The 19953-nt window shown below is 38.1% G+C and overlaps 1 protein-coding gene across 1 annotated transcript; it reads right to left on the bottom strand.

Annotated features, from left to right (window-relative positions):
- Positions 1 to 1696: 1696 nt before the first annotated feature.
- LOC141434759 (putative phosphatidate phosphatase) lies at positions 1697 to 19241 on the bottom strand. Its single transcript, XM_074097194.1, has 6 exons — positions 19041 to 19241; positions 14295 to 14446; positions 8627 to 8824; positions 7226 to 7393; positions 5864 to 6040; positions 1697 to 4548 (listed from the first exon to the last, which is right to left on the bottom strand). The coding sequence occupies exons 1-6, from the start codon at positions 19096 to 19098 to the stop codon at positions 4450 to 4452; spliced, it is 852 nt and encodes a 283-aa protein (XP_073953295.1). The 5' UTR covers positions 19099 to 19241; the 3' UTR covers positions 1697 to 4449.
- Positions 19242 to 19953: the final 712 nt, after the last annotated feature.

Below are 19953 nucleotides of genomic sequence, written 5' to 3'. Positions count from 1 at the left end.
AAATCTTCAGTGCATTAATTAACACTTTGTATAACGAAACAATTATTGACTAGTCACCACAAAATAAATAAGTACATCAAAATATCAAAATTACTAGCAAAATATGGGTTTGGTTATTAAGAGTACAGCAACAAGGAATAGAAATTATGCTTAGGCGTCAGTTTCTTCATAACATAACCGTCACACGTTTGACATAAACTAAAATTTAACTACGTTGCTCATTTTGATTTTTTGCTCGGACGGAATCAGGTGTTTCAATGTTCCTTGTGGGTTGACGTTGACATTTACTAATGTTAAGTTACCTGAATCCGTATAATGCCTGTTCGAGCCAGACCTTCGTTATAATACTATAAAAATATAGTTGGGGTCGTTCTTACCTATGTTAGTACCATAAATAAATAAAACTTTAAGCCTGTATAATACAGCGAAGATCTGGCTGCCCCGGGCTCTTGGTCTATATGAGCAAAAGTTACAAATAGCGCTGGATCCGCGGACGAAAATTGTATGTATGTATGTAAATAGTTTATTGTACATAAAACACAAAAAGAAAACAACACAACAAAAGAGTACAAGGCAAACTTATCCCTAAAAGGGATCTTTTCAATCTAACCTAACCTAATTGTTTAGAGAATACCAAAGGAGCAATTCATAAGTTGACAATATTTTCTAGCCTTTACAATACAGTTTTACACACATAAATACTTAACACGTTGATGGACTGTACGCCTATAGGCGTCCAAATAGGCTTAACAACGATTAATTGAAAGTAGTGTCCATCAATGTGTTAATTGCGTTATCTTAATTATTATGGACGGATACAAAATTCTTAAAAATAGGTACACTAAGCCGAACAATATTTTATAGTTATATATAGCCTTAGACCATGCATTTAAGTACCTAAATCACAAAGCAACTGGCCGGAGTCGCCTTTCCGCCGCTGTTAGTGGAGGCGAGGTATATACGTACAGTCGAGGTCATAAATATCTATATCATAACGTCGACGCTATGTTTGGTGGCAACCAGTGTATGAATGTTTTTGACGTCGTGGTAACAAGTACGTATATTTTTGACCTTGACTATACAGCATACTTCTACACACATGTCAGACTGTCAAATTCCATCATCTTCATAACCAAAACAAAGCCGTCACACAAATGTGGAACACACACATAACACATTTTGTTATTTCTTGTGACCGTAACACATCTGGCCATTTCTTGTAGTTTTTGTGACCATAGACTCACAGACATTTAACAAGCATAAAAAACTATAAAGAGGAATTTAAATGATAATAATGAATTATAATAAACGCCACCATACGCTACGGAATTTCTTTTGAAAAGCGATTTATATATCGTTCACTATCGAGTCCTCTGCATAATTGAGCCATATTTTAGTAGAGTAACACATTTTACCTCATTCATTATCATAGAGATAAGCTTTCGTATAAATTTATTAGTGTATTCGCTGATTTTACTAATTCAATTCATTTTTCGCGGAAAACAGTGACATACGATGTTGCGGAATTTCATTGGAACTAATTTCTTACACTGGCAATAATTTTAATGATTGTCAGTGTCACTGGCGGTTTCTTTGAACAATAACAAAAAATGCCCAAAACGATTCGTAGTCAACAACGGATCATTGTAAGTAATGTTTATATAATAAACTACTGAAAAAAAAAACGCTTGGGGAATGAAACTATTTCGCTACAAAACCTTTTCAAATTAACATCAGAGCTAACAGGTAAACGTTGTAGACAAGTCAAGATGTCATTGTAGTCTGGTAAAAATAAGCAGTAATTATAGTTATTAATAAACTTTCTAGATACCTATATCGGAGTCACCGATTACGCTAATTACGAAAGAAGGTCGTTTCTCCTCAGGTTTTAGGTCGCCAAAGAAAAAAGAAAGCATTGTTCCGATATAATCAACTATTGCCATATAAATAAGAACAATAGCGCCCTCTTGACAATAGTCATATATTTTTGGTTTACCTTTAATTTATTTTATTTTTTAATTAATCTTGTGTATTTTTTATTATTCTTAGCCTATTGTACTATTTAATGTTATTGTTAAGGTATTGATCCTGTTGGACGCCTTGGCCAATGCTGTAAGTCCTCAGGATCATTTTTAGTAAATAAAAAAGGAGAATGTCTCTATCTCTCTTGCATAATCGGATCAAATGCGGCTCGATCTCAACTCTCCACGAACGCCTCACGTAACTTCTCAGCAGGGCTACTACGAAACTCGAAGTTCGTGTCGTGCGGTCCCTCTTACACTTATGCTATTTAATACTAGAGCGAGAGGGACGGTACGATAGGAACTACGAGTTTCGAGTTTCGTAGTAGCCGAGCAGGAAACGTCAGGAAACTTCTCAAAAACCCTTGAAAGTAACGTTTGATGGCGTTTAATATAAACTTGAATACTAAATACTGATATGCGCCAGAAAGTTCAAACTAAATGAAGATACATTTTTCTTTACGAAAGTATACTTGTAATTCTAACATATCAAATGCCACGTTTGTTCACTTCATATTCTATAACATTGGAATAAGTATTATAAAAACGACACGAACATTGTCATACCTAATGCACTTTATCATACCTAACGTGTATTAAGTATGTAGAGTTAGATACGAAATCTAGTTTTCGCGTCACTTTTGCGTCATTTAGATATTATCCAATACTACTTGTTAAAATTGACACTGGGTTTTGATTTCAGATAAGTTACAACGAGAATGAAGTAGATAAGTACCTACAATATTTATAAAGGGTACAGACACACATTTTATTCATCTCATCATACATATTTATACTGATTCTATTAAGAGTATGTTGCCTAGGTATTGTATAGGTGACTAAACCGAACGCCACTGAAATTGAACAGTTTACACTAAATATTGCCGTCTCTTTTTCGCTAACACTGAATCACTATCCGTGAAAAAGAAAAGGCTTACTTGTTCATTAATCACTTCTAGCCAACGAATAGAACAAAAAAGAAAGAGGTCGAAATGGCTCTCATACCCTATTTGTACGGGTCATCTCATCAGCACCATTATCTGACGCAACAAAGCGTTGATATCTGATAAGACTAAACTCAGGTCCAGAATTAGGCGAACCACCTTGATATTTTCATTTCACACAAAATTTGTTTGTGTCACACAACATTTAATGTTGCCACAGTTTCACCAGTGCTGTAATATCGATATTAAGAAAAACTTAATATCGATGTTAGAAAAAAACTCAATACGAAATAATAATAAAATAAATCTTTTATTTGAACGATTTCGAAAAAAATATTGAACATCGGTAAGGGCGCCATCCGCCATTTTGTTTTATTGACATTTCATATGTCATTCGACTTAACTGCCATCGGCTTGCTTGGATCTATTCACGCCTAAAGCTACCAAGTACTTATAAAGTCCAAAAGTGACAAACATTTTAATTCCGCGTCAACACAAGGTTATGTTATATCGATGAATTTGTATCGACATAAGTATTCCTATGCCTATTTTTTTTTGCTATGTGTGGTAACATTTTCAGTTGTCAATTTAGTTCGCCTTATTTTGGACTCGAGTATTTTTCTTAGGACGTGTCAAACATTTTTGCACGCTCCGCTGCGGCAGATATTAATGCAGGTGACTGTACTACATCCTGTCGCACTGACACACAGTCACAGTCATTTCAAACCTCTTTATTCTAATATTAGTATTATTTACTTGTTATATGTCAGACAGATACATTAGTATATAATGTATGCGCTGCACAGCTAGGACAACTTGCCGGGACTATCATTTATCGGAGTTTGATTGCATACATCCATATGGGGATTCTCCTAATTGACCTAATTACAAATGGCATAATGTGTTGGCTTACATGTGTATCATCGGTCTAACATATTCTTTGCTATACACAGCTGCAACGGTTAATTTCTTTAGAATAAAGAAAAACACTGTTGTAACAGTTATTTATCAGATGTTGAAAGAAGTTGCAATAAAACACCGTAAAAAACAAACACGGCTTACATTGTGTTATGTAAGATATCCGTTAAATTACAAAATTATAAAGACAATACTACACGGATACATAAGACACGAAATGCACGGAACTCTCATCAAGTACGATGGCGATCTGTCAATGACCCTTACTCTCGTTGAACCGGGAACGTGTCAAAATGCATAACGTTTAAAATGAATAATAGACAAAATACATAATGGTTATTTCGCATAATATATTTTTCACTAACTAATTATATTTCAGTCCTATAAAATTTTCTGACTAAATTGGATTGGATATTATGAAATGACCGTCATATATTTTGCCCATTATTCTTTCTTGCTACGACTTGCTACGTATCTCGTTGAACCTGATGATCCTACTTCTTAAGTATCGTCATGATGATGAAGTGCACTACGACGAGCAGTTTGAACCTTTGGCGCGGAGACCGTCATCGGGCGAGGACCGGCCGCGGCAGCATGTTTTCTTGAGGAGCTGAGTCTTGCCAAGCACTGGGGACGTATCTCTTTGGCTTCAGGATGAAGGGTATCTGGAAATATATAAGTAAAGTAATAAGAGTAAAGATGAAACACAGACAGCCGTATGCCGTGGCGAAGGAGCTTGGAATCTCACCATTTGCCTTTTCAGACACCTTATATAGACTTGTAGCAGCCTTTAGCACCATCTAGTCATCGATTAGAGAAACTATTACATTCCACATCGCGCTATCAATATTTCTCAACTTGGATGCATAAATAAAAAAGTCCAGTTTTCTTCTGTTTTCGGTCCCTAGGTATAACATCTGCCTGGAGTCCGGAAAAATCTTTCTTTTGTGGTATATCCTTCAGACTCATGAGTACTACCACTAAGCACACCATAATCATTATCTATGAAGAATCTCCCATGGCGTGTTCTCTCTCTCTCTCTCTCTCTCTCTCTCTCTCTCTCTCTAGAACTTTTCAGGCCCATCTGTTCTCCGTACTATATGGCCTGCCCATTGCCACTTCAACGAGCTTATTTGCTTGGCTAAGTCGGTCGGTGACCCTTGTTCTTCAATATGTACGAGTACCTCCTCATTTCTGAATCGATCCCGTAGATAAACCCTGAGAATAGCTCTCTCCGCAGCTCGCTAAACAATTCTGAGCCTATTCATAAGGCAAGGCAAATATAAAAATTAACTATACGCTCACAATGAGGGTTTTCACAGAGGCGAAATATCGCTAGATAAAGTTAGTATTGTGAGGATCATTTGACGTTTGACGTTTGCTCCTGATTGGTTATAGTACATTGTGTCTTAAGGGCGGTAAACAAGGAATTACGAACGAGAGTCTATTAGAAGCCCGAAATCGAAGACTGAGGGCTTTAATGAGTCGATGTTCGTAATTCTAGTACCGCCCGTGCGACATACAATGTTTTTCATCACATTTGCGAGTAAAATTGTATATTTGTAAAAGAAAAACTATTTTTTTTTTCAATAATTGCCGATACCGCTGACTACGCTCTTGGCAGCGCCAGCTCCGCGCCCCCCTTTCCCCACAGCATGTGCATGTGCCCCGCCTGCGCGCGCCGCGCTCCTGCACGCCATGCAGTAACAAACTCCTTGACCGACCTTGGGCTTCATGACAAGAAAATTAGTACGGGCAATGACTCATTTACCGACCACGGGTTTCATGACAAGCACATTCAGGTCGAGGGTTTTATTTGGGGGGTTGCAATCAAGGTAGCCTGCATGTTTCAACACTGTTTACGAGCAAGTGTGATGAAAAATAACTAAATGAGCCAATCGCAAGCAAACGTCAGACGGACCTCACGATACTAACGCCATCTAGCGATATTCCGCCTCTGTGGAAACCCTCATTACTTACCACAAGCACACCATAAACGATGCCTATGAAGAACCCGAAGGCGGTGTCCTCCCAATGGTGGAAGTGTTCCACAACTCGGGACAGCCCCACGTACCAGGCAGCCAGGAACACAGCCAGCTGCATGCCGTGACGGAGGAGCTTGGAACCCCGCCATTTGCCTTTTATCTGGATGTACAACTGGAAATTCGGAATAGAACAGCCTTACTGTCTAACACCTTTGGAATCACTATTTTTTTCACCATTTCTTTCTGTCGCACGGTATAAGACGAGGAAAGAGATGCTGACTTTCGTGATCATCAGCGCGTTGGACAATACGGCGTCAGGTTTTTATTGACATAAGATGGCAAGCATGGAAGTCATGATGGTAAGTGGGCACTTGTAATACCAGGGAGTCGTGGATGTATGAAATCTCTTGGTATATTTCAAATGTACGGCTGGGCACAGGCCTCAGAACGCCTGGGCTGTTAGGGTGTTACTACACCAATCGATCGATGACAGATCGACTTCAACTCAGTAGTTAAAATACATCCTGACTATTCTAACAAATCCAAACGCGCTAGGATGCGTTCTTCTGTGATGAAGTTCCATCGTCTAGCTTCCAGCTCTATCATCATCATCAGATTAAATGAAATGAAATGAAACGCATAATTACCAAGTTTCGAGTCAATACAACAGAAGTGTGTGGTTTAAATATTCTGTTTAAAAAGATACAAAGAAATCATGTTTTTAATCACAAAAGACATAACTGAAATGAATCAAGCTTCCAACTAACAGGGAGATAAATGAAATCGATATCAGTTTACATTTTTACTGGAAAAAGTACTTGGTTTTTTATCAGTTATGTTTCAAACTATTTATTATCATTAACAATCTTGTTGTTAATTATCAATTGTTGCTCTTAAAGTACTAAAGCCTTCACAAAGACCTGATGCCTTATTGCCTAACGCACTTGGACTCACAATCGTTTTAATTTTTTCTTTGTACCACACGGTATAGGATGAGGGTAGAAAGAGATGATGAATGCTATCGCAAACGTCAGTCAGCACTGTGTATGTCACCTCATTCTACTAAGCCAAATTAGTTATCTTGGACCTCATAGAAAATTAAAAAAACCTTGGGCTTAGGCTTAGTACTTTGACCTAAATAGTGGTGGTGGGTTTAATTCCGGAATGACACCTCGGATTATATCTTAAACGACCCACTCCGGCTTTACACGGGAACACTTTTCAAAAAAGGTCCTGAATCAAAATCCCTTTACCTTTTCCAGCTACATGCAGGCCAAGATGACGATACCCTATGCGACGCCGGTGCGGACGGTAACCTTTAAATAAAAAATACTGTTTTCGTAATTGAAAAACTTACGATCCAGAACACAGCGACGTACATAGCGAAGCTGGCATGAGCACTGGGAAAGGACAGCCGCATCTGGGATATCCGGTTCTCGCTGATTTCAGTGTTGCTGCACGTGTACTCCTGGATGTACCCCTGAGAGTTCGCGGGGAGGGACGTGTCGTACACTGGCCTGCATACCTGGAAGTTGGAAATGAATTACTGAAGAATCGACTATGAACTACTTATTCATTCGTTCAATTCATTCGTGCGAGCTTTTGTGAATCGACCTATATTTTATTTATAGTTCGATTCACAAAAGCTCGCACGAATGAATTTAATGAGTGAATGATAGATAATATGATGTGTGCATAACAAAATGATTAATGCAGTTGATTTAATATATAGACTATCTCGTCTCACAATCATCCAAGTGCAATGTATAAAAATAAGCGTATGTAATCTTGTTTGCACACAGACGCCGTGCGTGAATGATGGAAAGTGCAGCAGAACATCTAAATTTCTGAATTTAAAAGAAAGAAAGAAGATCATTTATTCTTGACATTAAAGTTTAAAAACAGAAACCGAGACAAATTGTTATGAAATGGTCCCAACTGAGCATGATTCTTCGCATTTTTTCGCTAGTAATTTCGCGACTTGCGGTATCAGTGTGAAAACAAAACCGGCTATAAATTAAATAAAACTCTATAATATATATTAACTAGCTTTTGCCCGTGGCTCCGCCCGCGTGGATTTCGGTTATCGCGCGCTATTCCCTCGAAAACTAGGATAAAAAGTAGCCTATGTCACTTTCTGGCCCATAAACTATCTCTATGCTAAAAATCACGTCGATCCGTGGCTCCGTCTCGACTTGAAAGACGGACAAACATACAAACACACACACACTTTCGCATTTATAATATTAAGTATGGATGTATGGATAAGCCCCTGTAAAATGACTCTTAGGAAAAGTGACATTAGGTAGGTACTTTCGTTCAATTCATTCGTACCAGCTTTTGCGAATCGTCCTATACCTTCCATTGTGCCGTGTGTAGCATAAGTATATAAGTCTATTTTAATTTTCTAATATACTTTGTTGATAATACTTTATTACAAGTACTCGTATTACCGTTACCAAGTATACAAGATGACACGCGCGGCATTCTCAACGGTACACACAAAGGACAAAGTAAACAAAGTATATGACAAAGCGATCCGTGGCCTTAAAACTCCATTCTGAGGTTAACCACCGCGCTAATATGCAGACCGCATAACTGTTAAAATAAATATAGGCAATACAATTTTAAAATTATTTACCTTCTAATTTAATTTCTGTCTGTCTGTCGATTACCTCTATTAGTTCAGCAGTTTGAGTGAGAAGAGGTAATAGACAGACAAAGACAGAAAAATAGCATGGAGTATGGATTGTCTTACAGCGTAGAAGTGCGGCCTCAGCCTGCCGGTGACATACTTCGTCACCTCAGCGGTGAGCTGTTGGCAAGCAGCTCCGAAGGTGAACACTCCGATGGTGATGTAGCTCTCCCAAAGCCAACCAGGGATCAGAGAGCCGCAGAGGAACTTTTCACCAACGCTCCTGCCTTTTCTGTCGCGGACGAACTCTATTATTACTACCTGTGAAGGAAGGTGAGAGTATGATGGTTTGAACGAGAGTTCAAGGCCTATTTAGTCACTCAGTACGACAGCTGCGTAGCGAGGAGCGAGTAGAGCTAAAAACTACGCTTTAGGGCCTATACACGTAATAATCATTTCATCTAAAAAATCAGCTGGTCTAAGTAGCAAGTAGTTTAAGAAGGAACTGGTCTAAGTAGCAAGTGGTTTAAACTTCTTGGACTCAAATTCAACGAAGTTTCGCTTTGCGAAGCTCCTATTTCGCGTGGCTGAGACGCTTCGCGCCTTGACGCAACTCTAACCTAACCCGGGTTTTTATCAAGATTTGGACAAAAAACAGGTTAGGAACAGTTGGTGTTTAGACCACTTGCTACTTAGACCAGTTGCTACTTAGACCAGCTGCTTCTTAGACCAGTTACTACTTAGACCAGCTGTTTTTTTAGACAAAATGATACTATATTGCACGCCGTCGGATTGCGTTTTAGAAACGCGATTTTCCTTTCCATAGAAAAGCCATACAATTCGTGTGCGTATCGTGTTTGTATCGATACAACGGCGCTTTCAAAAAACGCGGTATGCAAAGACCCTTAATATGGCGTAAGTATAGTTCTCGATGGCAGCGTGAACCGTCAGTGATCCTGATATGATCAGCTATCAATATTAATAAAATTTTCATTTTGCGTTTGAAAATAGAACACGGGATGTGCCTCATTTAGGCTGCATTTCCACGAGAAAATGTATGTACGACGATCTGGTGCGAGGTATGTGATAGTTGTGAACCAATTAGGAACGCTTCATTTACCTCTAGTGGAAACAGCTCAGCGGAGCGAGGATAGGTAAATGGAGCCTTCTGTTGGTTCAGGACAAACATTCCTCGCAACGCGTCCTCGCGCATCTCTGGTGGAAACGCTGCCTTATGCTCTTAATAATTAAAACAAAATACTTCTCCGTTCGCAGGGGGAAAGGTGCCTACTCTCTATACCTACATATATTCATAGGTCGCCAAGGTAGGTGTAGGTAGGTAGGTGGCCAAGAGCAACAAAAGTTCAGTTTTGACTGCGCGAATTCATATTTCTTTTCTATCACCATTTTATGCGCAAATAAGGAGTCCAAGTGAATCTTTTTGTTTACGATGAGGGATTGTTGTAGTCGTGATGAACTAAGTAATAAATATATTATTAATGTTTAATAACCAAGCATGGTATTGCACGATTTTTATCGTTTTGTTACAACAGCTTAGATTATTGAGAAAATAATACCTAAGTAACTACAATAAGTATTCAAAGAATCCCGTTTATATTCAGCTCACAAAGAAAATTGATTTCAGACATAAAACTCAAGAGCGATATTTTACTTTTCAGATTTTACTGAGGCTAAGCGGAATGTTACCCTCCCAAAAAATTTATAGATTGTAGAGGTACAATAAGAGCATAAAAAGAGCAGGTACAGAAGTGAAAAGCTTGAGTTCTTTGAGCTTGCGTGAAAAGTTCGAGTTGACTCTGATTTTCAGAAAATGAATTAAATAAAAATTAAAAAAGAAACTTTTCACTACTCAAAAAGTAAAGTTGGTGTTTAAGCAGGATCTTGGCGACATAAGTAGGTAAAATTACTTTTTATGCTCTAGTGCATAAAGTAAAATCTTCGTCTAAGACCAAGGTAATCGGGTGTCAACAAGCCACAAACAAAAAAGTTTCTATAATTAATATTTTAATAATTTTTATTTTATGTAAAACTAAAAATCAATCAAAACTAAAAATTTATAATTATGTAGCAAAGCATTAAAACTAAAAGGTACCATCAGCCAAATATGTGGTCTACCACCCTAAAGTTGATAATCTTTTGCATGTCATAATGCCAATAGACGTGTCTGTCAACTTGAAAGTTCGACTTTAGCGACATATTAATTTGATAGGAACTTGTTTAAAAATTGATAGACCACTTATTTGGCTGATGGTACCTAGTAAGTGAACAATTATTTCCACTGTTGCTATTTAATTTCCTCGCCATCGAAGTGAAAAGCAGAGTGTAAAACTCATTTTCCCCTCAACGTGTATATCTACCCACGCCGTACCGGCTCGGGTGGCTATATGAACGCCTCGGGTAAAATGGCTCGTTTTATGCTCTTGTTGTACAGCTACTATTTTTGTTAGTGGCTGTTGGCACCTATGAGCAGAAAGTCATTTTATGTTGCCTAGATCCAGCATAAATAGATGCGAAGTTTGCGAGAATGAGAAGGGAAAAATATTTTTTAAAATCCTTTAGAAATGATGTTCACTAAAAAAACCACAGCCGAATTTTGAAGTCAGTTGGACTGTACTTGTACTGAATCTTAATTTGATCAAAAACAAAGAGGCGGCTTGGCTTGCCATCAAACATGAAGAGGAAAACCGCAGAAAACAAAGAACGGAAGCGGCACTGCGGATGAATATGCGGACGGGTGGCGTGAATGATAAGATTCTTCAACTTATTCGGATGAGGAAAAACCGGTTAGGTACACGTGCTTCAAGATCGTTTCAAGGGATTTATTAATTTTGACGATGGCGAAGCAACTGATCAATGTTTTATTCAGAATTTAAGGGGTTAAAAGAATACAATGGAAGCACTTGGTACAAGCCGTGTGAAAGTTTTTGTCGGTATGTAAGTGTACGTGGGTGCGTGCGTGTGAGGCAGCGAATGTTTGTTCTCGAGTAGGTATTCGTAGGTACAATACAAAAACAGGAGCACTGTTTGGATGTTTAACGCGTATTTAAGTATGTAAGTATCTACCTTTACAAGTATGTTGCCAAGAACCCATAATTTATGGAGCATAACTGATATGCTTACATTGGGTCTAGGTCAGTTGGTGTGAATTGTTCTGTTTTAATTGCCAGACCTTGGTTCAAGCGAGTGAAGTAGTGTGTAAAGGGTAAAGTAAAGGCTTAGTAGGAAAGTAATGGATTAAATTGAACGCCCTTTTGATTTGTTTCGCATACCCTAATATCTAGGACAGATTAACATACCCATTACAATCTACTTAATTATTAACAAGCAATAATAAATACAATTCTTTAGCAATCAATGGCATTCAATAGTCGTTTTATAAAGGTTGATAACACTTGACATGCAAGTTCTTGAAGTTAGTAGGTTAAGCTCAATTTAGACCTGCAAGAAAAAATGTGCAAGTTGTATTACATTGCGAGGTATACAAGGAACGAGTTTGAAGTAGTCAATCGAACGTAGCAATGTAATGCTACTTGTATGACATTTAAATCGCAGCTCTAAACTGGGCTTTAGACCATGGACATTTTTTTTAAGAAAACCTTTTTGATAAACGCATAGGTATTTCATCATCATCATCATCATCATAGGTATATTTGGTAACTGTATTTATTTTACTGTGTTTGCAATGTCATTCCATCTCTATAGATATCCATGCCAAATATAAACAAAAAAATTTTTTCGGATAACTGAGTAGATCCATGTATTGTTAGTGTATACAACAACAACTACAAATGGGTGTAATTTACTTTGCATGCCAACTTACTTATTTATGTACCAGTCTATCTGAGTAAGTAAACGTACCGGTATATTGCAAGATAAATAAAAGATTATAAAAGCTCCTAAAGTCAACCAAAGTATGCTTAAAAGTGAGTCAATTAAATTCTATCACTCTCATAGGATCTCCGCTCACTACACAGTACCACAGAATAAGTAATAGTACTACCGTACCTACGAGTACATAGGTACATACATAGTACATAGGTACATACGTCCGTAACCGTCGCAGCACAGACCGGTTCAGACAGGCGATTATCTAAAAACCTTTGAATGCAGTTAAAATTGTTTTTAAAATCAAAATGAAGTTTCCTGTTAGTCAAATTGTCTATTTACAATATTTGAGATACTTTCCCTCCATGTGGCATAGTCTTGGGACGCCCAGCATAGAGGTAGGTGATAGCTAGAAGATAGTTTAGATACCTTGCTTATCTTATTTAAGGTAACATGCGTGCAACTATGCACGGATGCTACGTGCTTCAAAATGTGCAAATAAACCTGTATTTCTAATGATTAAGTCAACATTGCAAATCTTTTTAGTGTTTCAGTATGTTGGTTTAATTTGGTGACGGAAGCTACTGCTTGTCTGAAAATTGTAAAACATTGCTCATGAGTCATGACTAATAATTTACTTGAGAGATTAGTGTGGATGTTTGTTGAGTAAACATTTTAGAGCAAGGCTAGATTTTCACTACGTGGAAAGGAGCAGAGACGTGCGTAAAGGTGATTTTCCACCGGCGAGGCGAGACGAGACGAGACGAGGCGGCGGGCGCGCGATAATGCATACAAATTTCAATTCTCGCCTCGCCGGTGGAAAATCACCGTAATTGACCAATCACGTCATCACGATATAATGGGAGCGAGGCGAGGGGTGGATTTCAACTAATGTCCCGAGGAGTCGCTAGCCCATGTAGCGCCTGTTTGCAAAGGTGTCATAACACTGGCACAGGTTCATTGAAAGTGCCGCGGCCGGCGCTTCTAACACCGCTGCGCCTGAGTGCAACGCACACCCAGCACCATAGGTAAAGCGGCGTCTGCTAATATCATTGTCAGTTTCTGAACTTCTTTATTTCACTTTCATGTAAGCGTAGTCTAAAGGTAAGGCCGCTCGCCCACGGCGGTATACTAATGTTTCGGCGAATAAAATTTGGCAACCTGTTTCATTTCGCAACTTTTCATTTTCCAACTGTTTGATATTCCTGAAACTGTGAATATTTCAGGATTTTTATAAAACTAACCAAACCTAACTTAAAGGGTTCTACACGATGGCCCTGAAATAAATCCTGAAATATTTACAGTTTTAGAGTTTGCGAAATGAAAAGTTGCGAAATGAAACAGGTTGCCAAACGTTACGTTGCGAAAAGGCAGTACTCGGCCCACGGCGACTTTTTGTAGCGATGCTGTCGCGCGTTCGCGTTGGCATAGCTTCTGTAGCGTGTTGCCAATGCGACTAACGCGCGTTAGTAGCGACGCTGTCGAGCATTTACAAAACGCGCGTCAGCATCGCTACAAAAAGTCGCCGTGGGCGAGGGCCCTAAGGTTCCAATTTTTGTGACACGCGATCGCGACCGGGTCACGCGACTCACTGTTTAGTATGAACTGAATCGCGCGACGCTGTCACTTGCATCTGTCAGCGCTTTTTATTAATTCATACTAAGCGAAGGGTCGCGTGATAAGGTAGCGATCGTGTGTCGCGGTTGTCGGTCGCAGCCGCCACCATCGGAATGCTTACGGGGACTATGCGGCTAACCGCGCAGTTTAAGCGCTCCGGCCCTCTTTTGACTACCTATCGCTTGAGAAAGAGACGGCGCGCTAAAACCGAGAGTTTTCTCTATTCGAGAGTGTTGTCCTTGTGGTACCAGTTAATTACTGGATGGCGAGCGTCTCAGCCGCGCAATGGCCTTAGGCAAATTATGTGAATAAAACGACATCTACTTACCGTTGCCACCATGAAAGCGAACCCCACAGCGGCCAGCCATGTTTCAGATATAGTCTCCTCCTTGTACGGGAGACGGAGGGAGCGGTCATCTTCGAAGAACCCGACCTTTGGAGCCTCCCCCCAAATCACGAAGGCTAGGAGCGGAGCACCCACTGTAAAATAGCGAATACATAAATGTGTTAATGTGAGGAATGTGCCATGTAAAGATTGCCAGCTTTTTTTTGTTGGAAAAAAAATGACCTTGCTTTGGACTTGGAGCAGTTTACCTTTATGAGTGCGCCATTGATAGTCGATATTCACCTACAATGCGCGACGCTCCCCGGTAGTCTTTTTAGCAGATAATGGGGAATGTCTTTAAAATTTAGAAACCCTTGAAACTCTTTATATCAATAGGAATAACCTTTCTAATTAACAGAAAAAATATCAGATTTTTAAGTAGCATCAATTAATTTAAAAAAATGAAAGTTTTCGTTACCGCCAAATTACGACAGACCGGTCGGTTACGGGTTGTTCCGTAGTCCAGAATAAAAAACATTAAAAAAGAATTTGTGTCTTTGACTCGATCGTTTTGACAGGTGACACAATTTACCGGGCCGAATAATACTGACATGGAAATACCGACCTGTTTTTCATGTACACGCCCATAGAAACTGACATGAGCTTCTATGGGTTATTCTTTTTTAATGTTTTTTATTCTGGACTATGGAACAACCCGTCCCCGACCGGACTGTCGTAATTTGGCGGTAAAGAAAAATCATTCATTTTTTTAAATTAATTGATGCTACTTAAAAATCTGATATTTTTTCTGTTAATTAAAAAGGTTATTCCTATTGATATAAAAAGTTTCAAGCGTTTCTAAAATTTTCACCCATTCCCCATTATCCTAGGTACCTACTTTTATTGGCATAAATATTAAACGATAAGTACATACATATCGCGTAACATGTCAATACAAACTTCCGTATTTTCTATCTATATATCTGCTCATGATAAGCGTTTATAGAGTTTGTTATCTAAATATTCTCAAATGAAAAGATATCGCGTGATTAGGCTTTGAAACGAAGTATTATCGGGGGCAATAATAAGCCGATATCAGTGCAATTAGGTGCGCCAATATAAGTACAGTGGTAGAGTTACATTTATTAAAATTACAAACCAGTGTTTTATTCCAAAACTAGCAACGCGATGCAGGCTGATAAACTTACCATTTACCTATTTGTAATGAAATGAGCATTCTCAATTAGTGAATGTTACGTTTCAGTTAAAAGCTCACTCATTGAAGTTCCTACAACGTTCGTTATTCCGGAAAGCTTGTATAGGTACATAATATGTATACATACATAACGAGGAGTACTTACTTATGTTGACATGATTTATTTCGTAGGCCAAATGGACTCCTCGAAAATTACCTTCACAATTCTATGTACCGGAAGTACGTGGTATGTATAAGTTATGATTCCCACGCTTTTACAAGCCTTTATTTAACTTTCCCTGTTCGTTTAAATTTATTTGGAATTTGGTAAACTTATGTAAATCTGGTGACAATACAATACATCCTGGTAGTCCGGCCAGCATCGTCTCCACAGGACGAAACTCTTCAACGGTTAATGTCATCGAATGATAATTCCCTTTTAAAAAGTTGTATCTGTCGATTGTGTGAACTTAGAAACTTAATTTTTTGGGGTTCCATACCCGAAGACTAAAAGTCACAGAGTTGTATCTCAAGTGCCGTATTAAACAGACAGCTGATACATAAAGTGTGTTTCTATTGCCGCTACTTACAATAAAAAAATAATAACAATAGAATAAAATGAAACATGTTAGGGGTCCCAATCAACTAATATGAAATTCTATAACTTTACTAAGCTCTCCCGTTTGTCCATCCCTCTGTCACGGGATCCTAGCTTTACATTATGTGAGTGAGTGATTTTGCTTGATTTTTATTCACGATACCCTTCGTTAGTTCTACTCTTACTTGACCGATTTCCACGGTCCACTGACCCCTAATTAATCAAATAGGTATTGCCAAGGATTTACAATCGAAGAATAATGATAAATAAACAATTAGAATGCTTAATTAAACCATGATTAACATCTTTCCAATTACAAGTTTTTGCGATACTTAAGTTAAGTAGGAGTTAGAAGTTATTCGGTTAATCTATCTAATCGAGCTACTCTTATTTATTTATTTCGAGGATCTCAGAAACAGCTCTAACGATTTTGATGAAATTTGCTACATAGGTATGTTGGTACCTATGTCTCTGGCCTGGTTTTATCTTTGGAAAGGACGTGTTTTCGAATTTTAGCTCCAGCAAAACAGCTTCGCCAGCTACAAACATATTAAAATAACTAGATAAATATATAAGATTAGAACATTGTGGCCAAGAATGTTACTAAGTTTATATCCGTGGTTTCTCCCCTCTCTAGCAGAATTTCCTATAAATAGGGAATTCCGAAAAATCGGTAATTAGTGCTTACTGCCTACATAGAACGCCTGGTGGCTCTTGTACAAAATTTTTAAGCTTTTAGTTCGTTTGTGCCTTGAGGTCAGTCAGTAAGACAGCTTATTTTTCACCCCCGTCGCACAAAGAAGGGTGTTATTAGTTTGACGCCAAAGTCTGTCTGTGGCATCGTAGCTCTCAAACGGATGGACCGATTTCGATACGGTTTTATATTACGTGAAAGTTCTTTGCGGTGGTTCTTAACTACGTTTCATTACAATCGGCTCAGCCATTTTGAGTTATTAATTGGACTTTGAAATGACAATATCGAGGGTATTTCAACTTTACTAAATTAGTTAGGTTAGGTTATAATTTAAATAAGGAGAATTAATGATAACCTAACCTAACCAACAGAAAGTTGGAAAATCCCCGACTTTGTGACTTCAAATTTCAATATCTCAAAAACGGCTACACAAATTTTGATGAAACATGTCTAAGAACAAAACTGATTTCATATAAAAAAGCGCATTCAAATCGGTCCACCCGTTCAAGAGCTACGGTGCCACAGATAGACACACAGACACACAGCGGTCAAACTTATAACATCCCTCTTTTTGAATCGGGGGTCAAAAATAGCATCGTATAAGGGTACACCTATCGACGCGGAACCGGCTTCAGCCGATCAAAAACCACTCTGTGTCCACGCCATAAGAGCGAAAAAGACGTCGTTCGGGTTGGCCGACGCGAAACGACTTTTACCGACGGGAAGACGCCTTATTGCGTGGACATTAAGCGTTTTTTGGTCGGCTTAAGTCGATTCCGCGTCGTTAGATGTGAGCAGGCCCTTACCTATCAAACTATATCAAACGACTCAGCAGCACTACATTTGGCCCACTCTACCTACAAAATTACCTATTACTGCGTAAATTTGAGGGCCAGATTTGAGGTGTGTTCCCACTAGTTCCATTTCCAGTACTATATTATAGAACTCTATTATAGTACTAGTTCCATTGCCAGTACTATTATAGAACCCTATTATAGTACTAGCTCCATTGCCAGTACTATTATAGAACCCTATTATAGTACTAGTTCCATTGCCAGTACTATTATAGAACCCTATTATAGTACTGTCAATAGAATTAGTGGGAACACACCAGAGAGTGATTTTAGAGTGTTATAGAAAGATAAAGACAGCAAAGTGGCACTTCAGGCGCAATTAGGTCGAGTTGAAACGCTGATTAATTTGCAGTTGGGCAAACAATATACATTACAATATTATAAAATATTAGGTCCGAAATGGATTTTATGCAAGGTTTGTATGAAAGAAAATGTTTGAAAAATTACACGAAAAAGTAACAAAATGTGTTAAAAAATCCTTACATAAAAAGTGAGTGAGTGAGATAGAAGATGCTATATAGAAGAGGGAAGGAAGATTTGATCCCATTTTCTGTATTAGTATAGGTACGAAGCAGGGGCGAAAACTTAGTAGAAAATAAATTATGTAAACTAAAAAGAATAAGGAAGGACTGAAGCCAGCGTGAGGATTAAGTATATAGATTACGGAACCCTCCGTGATATAGTTTAATGCATATGCCATTATTATCTTATTATCTTTACTATTTTCACAAACTGGATTTCATAGTATTAAATTCATATTGATATTAAAATTTCATGATCTCACTTATCAATAGATAAAAAGGGAGGTAAAGAAGTATTTACGATAGTGTTTGTTTATTTCATTCGTTTATTACCTACTATTGTTTACTCTTAGTAAGGTTTTGGAAGCTTTTAAATAACTTCTGACGATAAGTCAATACAAAAAAAAATCTCATAGTGGCAAGTATTATTACTGTATACTTATGTGTAGGTAGTCTGCGCTGTCAAAAAATAAATGTCAAGGTACAATGAACACTCGTTAGCGAAGTTAACAATTATAGAAAAAGGGGGTTTACTTATTTTTAGTGACTAGATCGTACCTACTCTATCTATGACGGTACGCACCGTAAAATATGTTTACTTTTTTTGTTGACATGTATTTATGTTAAATCAAAAAATTATAAACAACTTTACTGAGAAAATGCTACTTTATACTATAATAAACTACACTTCCGTACCTATCTATTTCACAGTTCTCCATTTCCCAATTCCAATAACCGTACCATTTTATTTACAAATACAAACTGAAATTTAAAAAAGTCATGCTTATGACGACTGTAGGCACTTTATCCATTTAAAGGTAATGTAACCGATCCATATGTTGCAAAACACGCATGCTTTAATGTAAGCGGAATAACACGGTACTCACCACACAGCAGGATAGCAAAGTCGAGTACAATCTTCCATATCAACTTGTCCTGTGCCATCTCATGAAGATTATACTATGACCACAGTAATATTATGTTTTTGACGCACCGCACGACCGCCTCGCCGGGCCAATGCACTCAACTGATAGCGATATGCTGAATGGTGACTAATCAACGTTCACCTTGAATACCGCTATTATATCCTCGTACACGCAGATTTCGTTGAACTGGACTTGCCAAAACAAAAGAGGGTATTTTTAATATTTGTTTTTTTTTTCGTGAAAGTCCAAGGTCAGGTTGCCTTACTGCCTCTGCTGTCAAGTTAAGTAATTGCTTGGGTTCTCCAAAGAAAATTGGGTCACTGTCTTATGCCTACAGAATAATAGAACTACTACTGCCATCTGTTTTTGAAATTAAAATTCAAAGATTTTTTTTCACGTCATAAATCATAAATTTATATCACTTGACAGTTAACATCAATTGACAAGGATGTGTTATAGATAACCGTACTTAAATACATTATTGAACCCCCAAGACTCAAAACAAACATTTGTATTTTTCATACAAACACTTGCCCGGGTGGGGAACAAACCTGGGACCTAAGCCTTGCAGTCAGGCTCTCTTACCATCCGGTTATCCAGAATAATAATTAATTGCAATAAAATACCAAACAAATATTGCTATCCTGTAAAAAAAAATGGGTGACGCTTCACCTAAAAACAACTAGTTCTAGATACAAGATGGCGCTGTGCTAGAAACTACAGAATCGAGCTACGCATGTGCATACTGGTAATGATCTGGCTTTGTTCTGATAAGCCTTGTCAGGTAGTTTAGCTGACTACTGGCAACTCTTGCTGATGACTGAGCCGAGTCCTTCAAAAATATCTAAACATTCTCTGACATCGTTAGACAATG

Source organism: Choristoneura fumiferana, chromosome 14 (assembly GCF_025370935.1).
Source record: "Choristoneura fumiferana chromosome 14, NRCan_CFum_1, whole genome shotgun sequence".
NCBI classification, from domain to species: domain Eukaryota; kingdom Metazoa; phylum Arthropoda; class Insecta; order Lepidoptera; family Tortricidae; genus Choristoneura; species Choristoneura fumiferana.
The sequence above is the reverse complement of the archived record's forward strand: the minus strand, read 5'-3'. Positions and strand labels throughout refer to the sequence as shown.